A 16,469-nucleotide genomic window follows, 5' to 3' on the forward strand; every position below is an offset into this window, starting at 1 on the left:
ACCCGCTTGCATACCATGCAAGCAACTTCCTTCGGGAAAGGTCATTGGTGATAGAGCCCGCTTGCATACCACAGCAACTTCCTTCGGGAAAGGTCATTGGTGATAGAGCCCGCTTGCATACCATGCAAGCAACTTCCTTCGGGAAAGGTCATTGGTGATAGACAGTGTTGTAGTCGAGTCCTCGTCATCCGAGTCCGAGTCCGAGTCCGAGTCCTTGGTGTCCGAGTCCAAGTCCGAGTCCGAGTCCCTGCCAATTTCTGATGTCCGAGTCCGAGTCCGAGTCCGAGTCCTCAATGTTCGAGTCCGAGTCCGAGTCCGAGTCCTTAAGTATCATATTCAAGCCCCGGGGTTTTCACCAATACTTTATCAACGTAGGCCTATACTTAACCAAAATTTTAGTTCTATAATTTTTTCTTGTAAATACATAATTTGCTAGTCCCCCCTAGCATTCCCAGTATTGTTTTGGGACTGGGTGAAATTGCAAAAAATGCTTATCCCCTCTCGGCCTGCCAAAAATCGCCCCCCCCCCTTCCCGGCCTGCCAAAAATCTTTGCACCCCCTCTGCACATGCCATTTTTGGGATCCCAATTTAGATACATATAGGGTAATTTGCATATGTAAGCGTTTCCGTACTGTTTTCTAAAGCCTTTTAGAGCATTTTATTTGAAAGGTGCTCCATATGTGCCAAAATTGCTTGTTCCCCCTCTCGGTTTGCCAAAATTGCTTCCACCCTCCCTTTCGATCGGCCAAAAAATTCCTTCCCCACCCCCCAATGCTTATAATTCTTGCTTCTAAAGCCCCTTAGGTAGCATACCTTTAAACCGGGGGGTTTCAATTTAGAGGACTAATTGTTCAAAAAAGAGGTCATTCAGTGTAGGCTACTGAAAAAAACGGTGTCATTGGGTGTAGGGTTTGCCAAAAATAATGGGGTCATTTCACGGGTACATGACGTTTATGGGAGTGCTCCTCCCCCCGGGCCTTGAAACAGAGTATAATCACAGACTCACAGTAACTTAGGCTTATGTTTTAAAGAGGCAAAAGATGCAATATGACAATCAAAATATGATGTCACTCACCAAACTGCAGGTGCCAAACGAAGGGGTGTTGGATCTGTAGGCCTATGCAGTATTATTCCGGGGGTGGGGGAGGGGTCACTCACATGTAAAGGTGGTACGAGTATGTGCGGCGGTCAAGGGTCCCTTTTTCAGGCTCTCCGACTGTTCCTTAAGACCCACATTTGCATCATGCTCCAGTTCATTAAGGGGGTACTACACCCCTGCCCAATTTTGTGCCTATTTTTGCATTTTTCTCAAAAATTATAAAGCATTGGTGACAAGTAAGATATTTATATTATAGGGGCAAGGACAACAACTACTGCACTGGAAATTTTATTTCAGCACAGACAACAGTTGTGGAGTTACAGTCAAAAATGAGGGAAACCCAATATTTGATCAATAAATCAATAACTACTTGCCTTGAGTTGCTGAATTTTCAGTGCAGTAGTTGTAGCCCTTGCCCCTATAATATACATATCTTACTTGTCACCAATGCGCTAAAATTTTTGAGAAAAATGCAAAAATAGGCACAAAATTGGCCAGGGGTGTAGTACCCCCTTAAGCTGAACACTCTGAAAATTGTAGCTCTTTAGCTCAAATTTGGAAACATTTTTAATATGTTAGCTCCAAAGCCTATAATTCGCCCAATTTTTAGTTCACAGACCTCCACAAAAATGTTGAAAATTCAGTTCATTAAGCCCCTATTTTGCCCCCAAATCAGTTCTTAGTTCCCAAAGTTCAGCACCGCACCCCTACCAAAATTTAACTTTAATGCCCCAGAGTATTATTATTCATGATTAAAATCCATTTAACCAATTAAAGATGTAACTGAAAGCAATCTTGCTTTTTGGTTGTACTTTTATTTACAAACTTAATTCATTTGCATGCAAATCACGTGTTGTGATCATTGATCATCAAGCATAAGAGGAAGTTTTCAATGAACGAAAATAAAAGACATAAAAAGACCCTATTTTGCCGGACTCGAGGAGGACTCGGAGCCGAGTCCCCGAGTCCTTGGGGTCCGAGTCCAAGTCCGAGTCCGAGTCCTTAGCTCCCGAGTCCAAGTCCGAGTCCGAGTCCTTGAAAAAAGGACTCGAGTCCGGACTCGAGTCCGAGTCCGAGTCCCGAGTCCTCCAACACTGGTGATAGAGCCCATCATGGAACCGAGATATTTAATACTTGATGGGTTCTCCACATAGTTGGAGTAGGGACTGTGGATTGCAGTTGATGGTCATGTTCTCAGTTTATGGAACACTGATGATGAGAACCACTGCAGCCGCTGTTCATGGAACCAAGATATTTAAAATTGGTGACAAATTTGATGGGTACTTCATAGGAATGGAAACTTTGGATTGCAGTTGATGGTCATGTCCCGGGGTCATGTTCTCAATTTTAAGACCCAGGCTTTCTGCTGCATCCGCTGTTCCGGTCATCTGTCCCTGTGCCCGTCTCGTGGAATGAAAGATCTGCAAGCAATATCGTCAGCGAAATCCAAATAGTTCAAAACATTGGCGGGTCGCCGCCGGGACCGACGCGGATGCGTTCAACACCACTGTCAGTCCCCTCGGCAGCCACCTTCACATCAGGTAGTCGATGAGAACAGTGAATAGGATTTAATTGAACTAAAACATCCCCCTGCATAACTCCAGTAATGTGATTCGAGATGTTGCCATGTAGCATTACGGCGCTTTGTGAATTGATATACAATACACGTATTGTGTTACGATACTCTCTGGGATACCGCAGTGCCGCAAAGCAGAAAACATCATCTTCCTTTTGATTGAATCAAATGCTTAATGTTATGGTGTGGAAGTTGCAATGGTAATTCTGAAAAGCCTCCATTCTGTTCAGAAGGATCATATCTTACACCTTACACCCATTATATACAGTAATTATTAAAGTACATGATATTTTGGACCCTGGATAATGTATTAGGCTGTTTTTGCTCATTTTTGGAATTTAATTGCTAAGATTGAAACAAATGAGGTTAATGTGCAGCGTAACTTGGTGTATGATTATCATTGCAAGAATGCAATCATACAAATGCATCATCACCCAACGAATTTTGTTTTACTGACACGTTTTCCGAGTTTATTAATGATGATTATTATTATCATTATTAATTCTAGCCGAACAAATGAAGTAAATCGAAGAAAATGGCTGTTTCATTCTCACGGCATCATTGCGTCTATTTGGTCGCCGATTGCTATTGCGCGGAGCTTCACGCAGGCTGCTGAGACGTATAAACAAAGTCGAATAGCGATATACAGGGTGCCTCCCCCCAAAGAGAACCCTCATTGCGCCCTCTTTTTCTCCTATTTCTGAAAAGTTGATCAAATGTATTTTGGTATATTTTAATCGTTAGCATTAAAAAACCAAAACAATTATTTCAATCGGCTTACAACTTTTGAAGATATGATCTTTTAAAGAAATGGATCCGTTTTTCACTCTGTCCACGGAGGAGGTTTGGTTATTTCAAGATTTAAAAGGAGTAGACGTACCGTGCATGATTTTCAAGCATTCCGCAATGATAACTTTATGAAATAACTTGTATTTAGGGAATGTGCTTTACCGGTGGGTTTATGGGCTATAGATTTTGTTTAGTGTCATTAATTTGTAGGTAAAATGGATGCGGAATGGGACTTCTTTTGCTATACTTGCAATTACTTATTTTGTTCTTGGCTATTTATGCCTTTTTGTTTTATTATGTTTCTTACTTTTTTACTTTGTTGTTTCTTGCTTTCTTTCTATTTACAACATTTAAGTCATTTCTCTTTTTAGGATAAAGGGTAGCCCTGAAATGGGCTGTTTGGTTTGTCTTTGGTTCTTCTGAAGTGATATTACTGTGTAAACTCACTGTAATCTCTGCCCTCTACCTGGTTGCCTCATTGGGGAATACAGGTTTCAGTCCTGGTCTTCAATTGCGTTGCATACCATCCTTGTGCACCGGATACTTGCGAATGCAGCAGTAGGCCTAATACGTTTGCGAAGATCTTGGATTTTGTCACAAAGAAGGAAATCAAGTAGTGTGAGGTCTGGTGATCGTTCAGGCCACTCCACGTACAGCATGAGCCAACTCAACCAATCTGTTTGCCATCCATGGACAGAGTGAAAACGTGTACTTTTCTTTAAAAGGACATATCTTCAAAGGTTGTGAGCCGATTGAAATAATTGTTTTGGTTTATTAAAGCTAACGATTAAAGGTTTCTTTACCTACCAAAATATACTGCGCCAATAAAGTATCCTTACACTTGGAAAAATAATCACAATTTCCGAACTGAACAATATTGGGGTAAATTTGTTTTTTTAATAGATGCACTAGCTAAACCTGCACATTATGACACCCCATTGAATCCAATGTGACTTCAAGAAGCAAATTTACAAGCATTTGATTAGACGAAGGTCCAGTTTTAAAAGTGACAAACTAGCCTATTCAAAACTCCACAGACTAGACATCTGGTTTGAGAGTGGTAAATGGCTAATTTATGCGTTTGGCTTTAATTTAAAACAAAAGGAACAAAAGAAAATTGAAACAAAAGAACTGACAAATAAAATGAAAGCTTTGAAAAGTACAGAGAAGTAAAAACTGAAATAAAACTGCTTTAAATAACGCTTCATTGAAGAAACTGTGTTGTCTCTTTGTTTCGCTTGTTGGAATCTTTTTGCGCCTTGTATAGGCCAGTTTGTCACTTTTAAAACTGGACCTTCGTCTATTCAAATGCTTGTAACTTTACTTCTTGAGGTCACATTGGATTCAATGTGGTGTCATAATGTGCAGGATTAGATAGTGCATCTATTAAAAAACAAATTTACCCCAATATTGTTCAGTTTTAAAATTGTGATTATTTTTCCAACTGTAAGGATACTTTATTGGCGCAGTATATACAAGGTGTCCCATAAAAAGGTTACATGTAGAGAATGAACCGCATTTTGTGATGGTACAACAAAACAATGTCATTTTTTCAGATATGATTTATTGATACTTCTTGTAACTGTTTGCTAAGTTTCAATTCCGTACCTTAAAAGCAACTTAACCTATGAGCGCAAGATGACAGGGGTGTCAAGAGTGGCTAACCATCAAAATATCGCACAACAATAGTTGAACACACACGCATCTTTGTTTTCAGATTTTTTTCTTTATTACTTTTATGTTTTTCTTATTTTTCATTGTTGAACTTATTGCACAAAAGAAAGATATTGAACAATTAAATATTGTACACTAAAAATAAATCAGTTTTATAACTTCTTGGACTCTTGGTGGTAACAAATAAAAGAAGATGGTCATTAGAGAAGAACACGTTTTTGGTGAAAGAAGTTCTGCACGCTGTAACTCCTGTCATCATAGTGAAATGAATAACAATCTTTTGCATTTAGTCCTTGTTTGGATTTTGTTGACTTGAAATCGCTGCTCTTTTTGTTTTACATTTCTGCCTGAACTCTTGAAATAAAACTGAACAAGTTTTATTCTTTTTTTATCAGAATAAAATACTGCATCTGCCATGCTATGGCTGAGCCTACTCAAGTGCCCCGCCAAATGCACGTAGGCTGTGACGGTAAATGAACCGCGTGTTGCATTATGTCATGTAAAGAGCTTGCTCAGGAATGCGTGGAATGCAGACTAAGTACGTAGGTTGTGAACTTGACATTCACAGGGGTACTAGTAGAGGGTACATAGATTATGTCATGAAAAGGATATTTATATTTGTCAACATTGACTTAGATTATTTTCAAAAATCTACATGTAACCTTTTTTTGGGACACCCGGTATTTGATCAATTTTTAAGAAATAGGAGAAAAAGAGGGCGCAATGAGGGTTCTCTTTTTTGGGGGGACACCCTGTATGAGGGAGGTATTGACAACTTACTAGACATCAGTAATATTATATACCTAGATAAATTATTGTATCAAGAAGAAAAATTAATAACAATTTTAGCTGAGTTTGCAGAGCTTCGGTCCGGTAATCCGAAGGTCCCGAGGATCAAATTGATGATGATCGTACAATTGCCCATAAGGCGACGAAAAAGAAAACCCTGTTCTACGGGCCCGACCGACCCAGATTTTGAACAAATTGGGGGGAATTCCTGTACAAATGAATGCCGACCCAAATTTCAGGAACCAATTTTTTTTTTTTTTTTTGTATTTTCTCAAATTGCAAATTATTTACAGATTTTGGTGATTTTTTGGGTCATTTCCGACCGACCGACCGACCCTAGTTGAAAGGTCCGTCAACCCGTAGAACAGGGTTTCTTTTTTTCGTCGCCTAATATCTAAATTATTACTCCCGGTTATTACTACTCACGGATTGCTGAAAGTTGCAGTACAGCCACTGCTAAGCGAATCCAAAATCCTCTCGTCGTAGAATCCATGGTCATAACATATGCTCATATAAACATTCCATCTGTTGCCCTTCATCCGTCAATTATGTATTACTTGAACTTGAATTAACAACGGCAACAACAAAAACAGATGCTTATAATTTAAAGCACCTTAAACCCAACGAGTCTCGAAGCTCTGTAAAATATATTTGTGATTAAGAAAGTAAACGTTTGAGTTTTAGCACACAATATAATGCATGTACATGTCCACTGACATAATCAAAACTGATCATAGATTATTAGAAGGAAAAGTGAATCACTTTCACATTTAACAGGAACTTCTATATTATTTTTGCTGATTAATATTATAATAGGCTGATACCCGGGGCTGATACCACTACTACCAGCCTATTACACCAGGCACAAAAAGTCAGTTATATTCATCCTTGCTGTTCAATAACTTGATAATTTTGGATTATTCTGAAATATACATTTTGTTAATTGGACTTTTCTTTCTCATTTGACACCCTGTTCGTGAAAAACAAACAAGAATTGACCAAGATATGCGCCTCCAAACCCTCAAACCCCAAAATCAAAAGTTGCATTTTCAACGATTTTCAATGGGAACGCATCGTTGTATTGCACACAAGCACCACGGGCCAATCAATAAAGCACACAGTGTAACAGGCACAATTGAATCGTTAAAATTGCAACTTTTCATTTTGGGGTTTGAGAGTTTGGAGGCGCATATCTTGGTCAATTCTTGCTCAATGTTCACGAACAGGGTGTCAAATGAGAAAGAAAAGTCTAATTAACACAATGTATATTTCAGAATGATCCAAAATGATCAAGTTATTGAACAGCAAGGATGAATATAACTGACGAGTTTCTTTTTGTGCCTGGTGTATATCTAACCAACTTATTTACGTGACATCCCGCTATCTCTAAGCACCGCTATCTCTAAGCTTCGCTATCTCTAAGGTTCGCTATCACTAAGGTCCGCTATCACTAACGTGTAAAGTCTATGGAGATCAGAATCCCGCTATCTCTAAGAGAAAAGGGTTCGCTATACCAGAAAGGTCCGCTACTTCTAAGGTTCGATATCGCTAATTTGGAATAAGGTTCGCTAGTTCTAAGGTTCGATATCACTAATTTTGAATAAGGTCCGCTATCACTAATCTATTGAAGGTTCGCTATCTCTAAGGTTCGCTATATATATCATGAACTTAGTACTGAAGAAGCTCTTCTGAAGACCCATGACACTGGAAACCAGTTTGGTCAGCATCATGAGAACAGAAAAGAAAGAATGCAAAATCAGGATCATTGTCAGAATCTGATCCTAGTAGTAGTGTATGATTTAATCATAAACATGCACAACATTGATTACCGTGACAACAAGTCATTATATAACTGGTTTTCCCAAGAGAAAAAAACCCTTCATGCAACAATTTATCAAACAAATCAAATACTTGGTGGATAAATTTGATAAATCAGAAATTCTTAGGGACGCACCATTAGACATTATCAGGGGGGGGGGGCTAGAAAGTTTGGGTCAGGCTGAATTTTTTTTTTGCTGCCTTTGGAGGCAATTTTTTTTTTTTTGAGGCAATTTTTTTACTCATCAGTGAGGCATTTTTTTTTTTTTACTCATCAGTGAGGCAATTTTTTTCCAAAAACTCCCTAGCCCCCTGATAATATCTAATGGTGCGTCCCTTAGCATACACACAGTTCTTTAGGTAATTTTTGATTAATTATTAAGCTGACTTCAGGGGACAACACAGGTACAATTAATTATCTCTCAAATAGCAATACAGGGCGTCACTGAAAAAACTTTATTGTTGGTAACTGAATTTGTTGGGTACTTTAACGCATAAACCAAACGTAATTAAATAACTGATGATGTTGAGGAACATTTTAGCTATCACATACTTTTTGACAATTGACCGCTCCGTTTTTGAAATAAAAGTATTTTACGATACTCCCTCATTTTCAAGCCTTTCCACTGAGGGAATATCTGTCAGCAGACGCATGCATGCGCTGATGATGCGCAGTGATTAGACCATCTTGATAATAGTTCGTCTCAAAGCCCTTTCCGAGTAAAACAGGCGATTTTATACTAATGCGCGCGGGTTTACGAATTATAAAACCAAGATGGCCTTAGCACTCAGAATAATATACTACTGTCTGTTCAATTATGGCTTGAAAATGAGGGAGTTTTGTAAAATTCTTATATTTCAAGAACGGCATGGTAAATTGTCAAAATTCAAAAAGTATGTGATAGTGTGGTTACTTATGTTTAGTTGTGGCATTAAAATATCCAAACAAATAAGTTTCCGACGATACATTTCTTTCAGGGACACCCTGTATTTTAAACTGAACGCATACACAAAAAGCATGTTTCCATGAGCTGCCTACAGTTTGTGTTTGTGAACAATGTTTAGGTGTAATTTCAACTTTTATGGTGGGTTGGAGGGGAGCATAATCCAGTGGTGTTTGCATTCAGACACATAGAGCTGTGTGACACACTAGAGGAATGGCATAAGTTTTATAAAGGAGATCACACGTTTGATATATGGGGTGTCATTTCCACTCCATGTGCACAATTTTTTCTTAGGGGGGAAAATGCCCAAAACTTCATGTTGATACATCGGCCATTATCTCAAGAATTGTAAGACCTATATAAATGTGATTATTGGCTTCCTTGACCATAGACTATTTCCAGGGTCTCATTTCCTGTAAGATCAATGTATCAACATAAAAGTACATTGCAGTGTTTTAGTTAAATCCATATTGTAACATTTCCATAAAAATAGATTAGTATTTCTTTTCCAGAAAACGTTAGCTTTTCCTGTCAGATATGTCCCCTTTTAATTTTGAGCCGAACAACTGAAGTAAAGCAAAGAAAATCAGAATTTACTACCAGTGCCGATGTGTGTCACTATGGCAATTGTGTTACGGCATGGACCTTTGATGTTTCCTGCACCCCGTGTATGTACTGTATTATGAACATCGCGTATGTGTTTGACTACTATTTCCATCATAATAATTAACAGTTTCTGGCTTGTATTCAATATCTTGAATAAAGTCTTAAATTTTGCAGGGAATCTTAGTTTAATAAAGTACATTACAATCATGTAACAAATAGAATTTTGAAAAATATTGAGGACGTCCTCCTCGGCAAATGTTACAATATGGCTTTAAATGGCTAACTAGAAACCCTTCAGTACCATTTGCCATAAAGTTGGTTATTTTGCAAGGGACTTTGATTTGACAACAGATTCAAGTTAACTCAATGTTGCACTTAATTTTTGTAGTTCTGTTTTATTCACATTATCACTGTCAGTTTTAACCCCACGGGCAATACTTCCTTTCTTACACAACCTCTGATTGATTAATTACATGATATAATAATCCAAGTAACCAATCAAAATAGAGGTTTTCTTAATCCCCTTCAGCTATCCCGACTCATTATGTCATAGTCCTCTTTGTAACCAATCACAATGGTCCATTGATAATGTTGGCTAGTAGTTCCCATGACGTTAAAACAACTATGACTTAGCCAATGCCAATTGATACATTTATAACAAATATAATAAAAACAGACTGTTGGCATTATACAGCCCTATAAGGAACTCAATATGCATGCATGGTCCAGGTCTACAGTTTTAGTAACCATGGAAGAAGAATTATTGCCATTATCACCTATTCATGTGACCATGCCTGACTATTTCACAGAAGCACCCAACATAATGTAATATGTGACATGATCAAGGGGAATGAGTCACATGTCGGCAATTTTCAATTAGAAGTTTTTTACATAATTTTCTGGCAGTTTACAAGGTGAAACAGATTCCATCCTTGTATGGTTCTGCTTCATTATGTATCAGTATGCAAAGCATATGGTTATTGTAGATTTCTGTACACCATTAGTAAAGTTTACTTATCTGTTCCTGTCTCTTTTGTCAATGCACCAGGTACCCATGTTTTACATGACAATGCCACCAGGTACCCATGTATTACATGACAATGCCACCAGATACCCATGTATTACATGACAATGCCACCAGGTACCCATGTTTTACATGACAACGCCACCAGGTACCCATGTTTTACATGACAATGCCACCAGGTACTCATGTATTACATGACAATGCCACCAGGTACCCATGTTTTTATATGACAATACCACCAGGTACCCATGTTTTATATGGCAATGCCACCAGGTACCCATATGACAATACCACTAGGTAACCATGTTTTATATAACCATGCCACCAGGTGCCCATGTTTTATGACAATGCCACCAGGTACCCATGTTTTATATAACCATGCCACCAGGTACCCATGTTTTATATGACAATGCCACTTGGTAACCATGTTTTATATGACAATACCTCCAGGCACAATACCACCAGGTATCCATGTTTTACATGACAATGCCACCAGGTACCCATGTTTTATATGACCATGCCACCAGGTGCCCATGTTTTTATATGACCATGCCACCAGGTATCCATGTTTTACATGACAATACCACTAGGTAACCATGTTTTATATGACAATACCTCCAGGTACTCATGTTTTACATGACAATACCACCAGGTACCCAAGCTTTATATGACCATGCCACCAGCTACCCACGTTATGACAATACCACCAGGTACCCATGTTTTGCATGAGAAACCAAGCTTTGAAAACCTAATAAATAACCAAAGAAATTATACCAAAGAGTATCAACTTGTATGTAAAGCTATGATAAATCCACTCATGGAGACCAAATAGTGTATGTACCTCATGTGTTTTTTGGCAAGAGCCTAAAATCAAATGATAATATGCATCTTTACGCTTCAGTGTTACAAAGGTTGGTGCATGCACTTAGCACACATTTTGGCACGACATGTTACATTCAGAATGCAAACAACACACTTTGAATCAAACTTTGCCAGTAGCGTAGCAAAATTATCTAGAGGTACACTATTTGCCCTCCGTGAGCGACAGGCAAACATGGAGGTGCCGGTACTCTTTGGATTGACCTCACTGTAAATAATAGAAACAGGTTACCTAACCCATGGATGTACAGAAAGTGTCATTGGATACCTCATTTATTACCCATCTGTCTATCAGCATGTTTATACTGAGCATGTAGCAATACTTATTATTTTATGCCCATTACTTTCTGGGTACTTAAAATCCAACATTCCCAGCTTGTTTCTACTGAGAAAAAAAAAACTGCACATTGTGCGATAGGTTTCAGTGTGTGCAATATTTATCACTTAAATTTAAAAATCTAAGCAAAATTGAATTAATTTGTTCATCCATGTCAACCTACATTGCAGTATTTGAACAGTAATATGGGTCTGGTCATAATCATGAATACAAAACGAACTTGAAGAAAATAAGAAAAAAACAAAACAAAACGAAAGTCATGTTCATATCACTTCAAGTGAGTTGCCAGGACACAAGCTGGTGTGATATATATAGCAATTCAATGAATTTTTAAGAAAGAGGTAACCCAATGCCTTAGCTACCAACCAAGCACACACCTTGTTTTGTTTCGATTGCGCTCAACACACAGAACGGCACAATTTACCCAGCATGATCTACCTCAATACTACCTTTATACTGGGCTTACTACTGGCATGGTACGCTATTACATGGAACACAATGCTCAGTAGAAACATGCTGCATAATGTCAGTCAGATATGATCACACTAGGAAGATCCTCATCCTATCAGACAATTCTCCAATCCATACATGCTTGTACAGGTACAGAATGACCTCTTGAATGTACAAAACCTCATACATCATATTTTGAGATCAAATTTTGAGCAATGATTATTAAATAGAGTTCTTGAACTATGCCATTGGGAATGAGTGTCATGAAAAATGGGCTATTCCATTTGAAATCCACACTCCACCTGTGGAATATTTTGCTACATTCTTTCACAAGGGGAGTATGGATTTCAAAATAATTAATCTAGTTATCTAATTCCAACTGAAAACATACTCCCTCTGTATAAAACTTTTCTTACTCTTAGACAGGTATGTCAGATTTCAACTGGAATAGCCCAAAGACAAAGCAGGCATAAAGGGTAATCAACCAATATGGTTGCAAATATAGTACATAGCAACAGTCTATGGAAATATACAGCTTATAATAAACACAACACATTCTATGAGATCTGCTTCCACAGAATGAGACATTCATAATTAGATTTTAATATTTCTGAAATGATATTGAACTTGAAGGTAATATGCATGTGACATGATCTATCAGAATGAGACATCTTCAACACATTTTGAGATTGTTCACATTCTTTTGTATTTTATATTCATCAACATAGCAACACTTGGCAAGATTTACAAAATTAAAGTTGTGCCAAATACTCATATTTGAGATATCTGAAAAAAATTCAATTCCAAATTGTATGTAATTATTCTCAGCATATTAATGTTAAATGTAAATGTAACAAAATGGCTTTGCTTTGCTCCATTGCATCAGTTGATGTGATTGTATTGTCTCAATTTCACCTCATTATATCTCATTATGTAGGAGCAGAGTTCATATACACAAGTAATCTGGCTGTTAAATGAAATACATAAAAATAAAATTCAAACATTTCAAGGGCTTTTAGGATAGAAGGACCCATCTGAAATAGCTAGCTGCCTTTTGTTACTCAAGTTTTTATCAAGTGCCCAATATGCTAAAACCAACAAAATAACACCAGACAGCTATTGCAGACAGGGCCTTCTGGCCAAACCTTTGATTTTGTTTACCTTGTGACATACAATTAATTTCCTTTTCAGGCCCTTATTTAATACAAAGATTTCAACAGTTTCACAATAAACATGTATATATACATATGAGTAGAAAGTATAATTGCAATGTTCTTATCTTAATTAATATATATATGTATATTATATTACATTTTTATTCAGTACAAGATTTGGTCTATTGTATGAAGGAGCTCCCCTCTTTAACACAACATATAAGTTAACTAGATTGATAGCCACACTAGTTTACAAAGTGAACAGGTTTTAGTTGCATTTCAAACCAATTATTTTTTTATCTCAATGAAAAAAAAATGCCTTCATTTCCCAACTCCAAATGCACCATGGGGTGCATCGCTGGAAATACGGTTATTGAAAACAGCGAGTATTCTAACCACTGAGCTATGCTCTCTCCCTGAAAACAAACCCTTTAACTCCCTAAAAACAAAACTTTCCCCCTAATGTTCAAATGCACACATCATGAATTCATGATGGTAGAGTATCAGGTTCTATGGTTTAGTAGAGGTACAGATAGCGCACCAACAGACCAGAGTCCCTGTGCTTTGCATGCAATGACACTGGACTTAGCCACATAGTGAACAATCTGCTTATATTATTATTCTATGGTTTGCATCTAATCAGTGCTCATCATCAGAAATGAAATGTCCTATGTAATCAAAGGTGACAAATCATGTGTATGAGTTCAGGTATTGCCAAACACTTATATTAACTAAAGTCTGCACAAAAAGTAACTCAGCTGTTATAAATACGCCTATAGATTCAGAACTAATAATTGTTTTCACAATATTTCCACATAAAAAGAAGGATGATTTATTCTGGCATTTTGATACCCCATTTGTCAATTTTGTTCAATATTGACAATACAGCAGTGTTTTGAAAGAAAAATACCCCAACTTAAAAGTTGCAGTTATTTGTATTGATTTGAAGTAAGCGCAACTTTTAAATTTGGGTATTTTTCTGTAAAAGCACTACTGTGTTGTTAATATTGAACGACATTTGACGAATGGGGTATCAAAATGTGTGTAAATAAATCATCCTTCTCACTATGTTGAAATATTGTGAAAACAATTATTAGTTCTGAATCTATAGGCTTATTTATAACAGCTGAGTTACTTTTTGTGCAGACTTTATATACATGTACTTTGGTTCATCTCAAGTTTGGTAGTGCTGTTGATAGGATCAAATCTTATACCAGAGATGAAAGCAAACACTAACAATAATGCCTGAAACTGCTTTAAAATTGCCTGGAAATTGGCATTTCATATTCTTTTCAACAAGAAGTTTCAAGTTGAATGCCTGAAAACGTGCATCCCGTAGAGCAGATGTATCTGTACAAGGCGGTTTACCAGCAAGCTTGAGGTGCAACCATGTAAAAGGACTGATGTCACTAACAAACAAAATGCCCTCTTACCATTTTTCACTGACATTTTCGTTCATGTTTAACTTAACATTGAATTCAAATTGGAGAAGGGAAAACAATAAAAATAATATTGAATGACTATTAATGCACATTATCATCTAATAAGACATGCATGGGGAGCTCCTTCCATGCTCATATCATACTAACCAGTTAGTTGCTTAGAGATTTTGATGGGGTTATATCTGATCACACCATCATGATTAAACGATAGACTATTCCAGTTGAAATCCATACACCCCTATGGAAGGTAATTCCTTAATCTTCCACACAAGGAGGAAGAATTTCAAATGGGCTGGAGACTACATTTGAAATCTACATCCCATGTGGGAGATTAAGGTCATGTCTTCCATAGAGAAGATCTGGATTTCAACTGGAATAGCCCAATATATCAAGCAACAGTCACTGACATACCAGCATCTGAGGCACAAGCAGCAGAACAACAGGGGTGTATCCAGAATCCGACTACTCCAAGGGGTCTCTGACTGCACCCGGGGGCTGAGATGTGCCCCAAATAGGCTGATTTTGCATGATCTTCAGAAAAACCCCGGGTGCGTGTGCACCCTCGGTACCCCTAAGGCCCTGTATCCATAGGCTGTTCCCTTGTGGCGTGTGCCCTTGTTCCGTGTTCACTTGTTCCGATGTGACCTGCCACACATTTATTTTATTATATGTTTATTATGTGTACCCCTGTATCATAGGTGATACTATGGATACGGCCACTAAGCAAAACAAAGGTTCGTTGTCTGTGTGGCAGGTCACATGGGAACAAGTAAACACGGAACAAGGGCACACGCCACAAGGGAACAGCCTATGGATACAGGGCCTAAACAAACACTGGTCAACTCCGCAGTGACACAAACGAAGTCAAATGCAATGACTGATTTGCTGGTAGCATATGTACAATCCTGTCAATATTTGATCACCAGCAATTTGTCTTTCAATATCTGTTAGATGACATGACCTGACCTGACCCGATCTGTTAGTATGACACAACCTAAATTTCCTAACTGTTCAGAGTTATGTGCCATGCATCGAGTGTAAACACAGAAATGATAAACAATCATACCGATTTGGCTGCGCAACAATAATGACAACCAAACGGTTGATCCATTTGTCATTGATCACATAGAAGGAGACTTTCACTTTGTCTATGCACTCGATGATCACCATTGTGTACTTGGGACTCTGAAGAATTAGGAACTTATACACAACCAATGTTTATATTATATGAACATTATCAAACATGGGGTGTTTAAAAATACAAAAAACAAAAAATGATTGCAGTGCTGCCATCTTTTAGTCTTGAGCAGGGCATGTAGTCTTTTCAAGAAGTGCACTTTCTATGGGCTATTCCTGTTAAATCCATACATCCTATAGAAGACATGTCCTTTACCTCTCTCAGAGGGAGTGTACATTTCTAATGGAGTCACCCATTCAGGTAACCACATTTGAATTCACACTCCCTGTGTGGAAGATTAAAGTCATGTCTTCCATAGGGCATGTATGGATTTCAACTGAAATGGCTCTTTTTAAACACCCTGGGACTTACATAGCTATATCATCAATACTCAAAAACTGTTGTTTTGCTTGAATTCATCACATCTTTTATACAGCCTGTCTTTTGTCAAGTTTTCCATACTGTTATTTCTATCACTCAAATTCAATGACCTAACAATTAACTCATTTACAAAAGAATTGAGTCAGATTTCATGATTTACATAGTTATACATGATTAAAGGTAAGTATTCATATCAGAAAAAAAACCACTTTCTGCTGGGCAGGAATAAAACCCCTACTATGTGTGTTTTATCTCCAAAATCAAAACTTATCTCCAAAATCAAACCATCCTGCCAAAAGACAAATCACAAGATAGGCCATTTTAAATTA

The 16,469-nt window shown here is 37.7% G+C and overlaps 1 protein-coding gene and 1 long non-coding RNA gene across 2 annotated transcripts in view; one reads left to right on the top strand and one right to left on the bottom strand.

Moving 5' to 3' along the window:
• LOC140167048 (fibroblast growth factor receptor 4-like) overlaps nucleotides 1-6,421 on the bottom strand; it is a 31,055-nt gene extending 24,634 nt beyond the window's left edge. Inside the window, exon 1 of the mRNA XM_072190527.1 lies at nucleotides 6,355-6,421. Coding sequence (XP_072046628.1) covers nucleotides 6,355-6,421 — 67 coding nt within the window. The remainder of the gene's footprint in view (nucleotides 1-6,354) is intronic.
• Nucleotides 6,422-10,248: 3,827 nt separating this feature from the next.
• LOC140166605 (uncharacterized) lies at nucleotides 10,249-10,840 on the top strand. Its single transcript, XR_011860892.1, has 3 exons — nucleotides 10,249-10,375; nucleotides 10,531-10,677; nucleotides 10,709-10,840. It is a non-coding gene; the product is annotated as an uncharacterized lncRNA (long non-coding RNA).
• The last annotated feature ends 5,629 nt before the right edge of the window (nucleotides 10,841-16,469 follow it).

Source organism: Amphiura filiformis, chromosome 12, assembly GCF_039555335.1.
Source record: "Amphiura filiformis chromosome 12, Afil_fr2py, whole genome shotgun sequence".
In the NCBI taxonomy this organism is placed as follows: Eukaryota; Metazoa; Echinodermata; class Ophiuroidea; order Amphilepidida; family Amphiuridae; genus Amphiura; species Amphiura filiformis.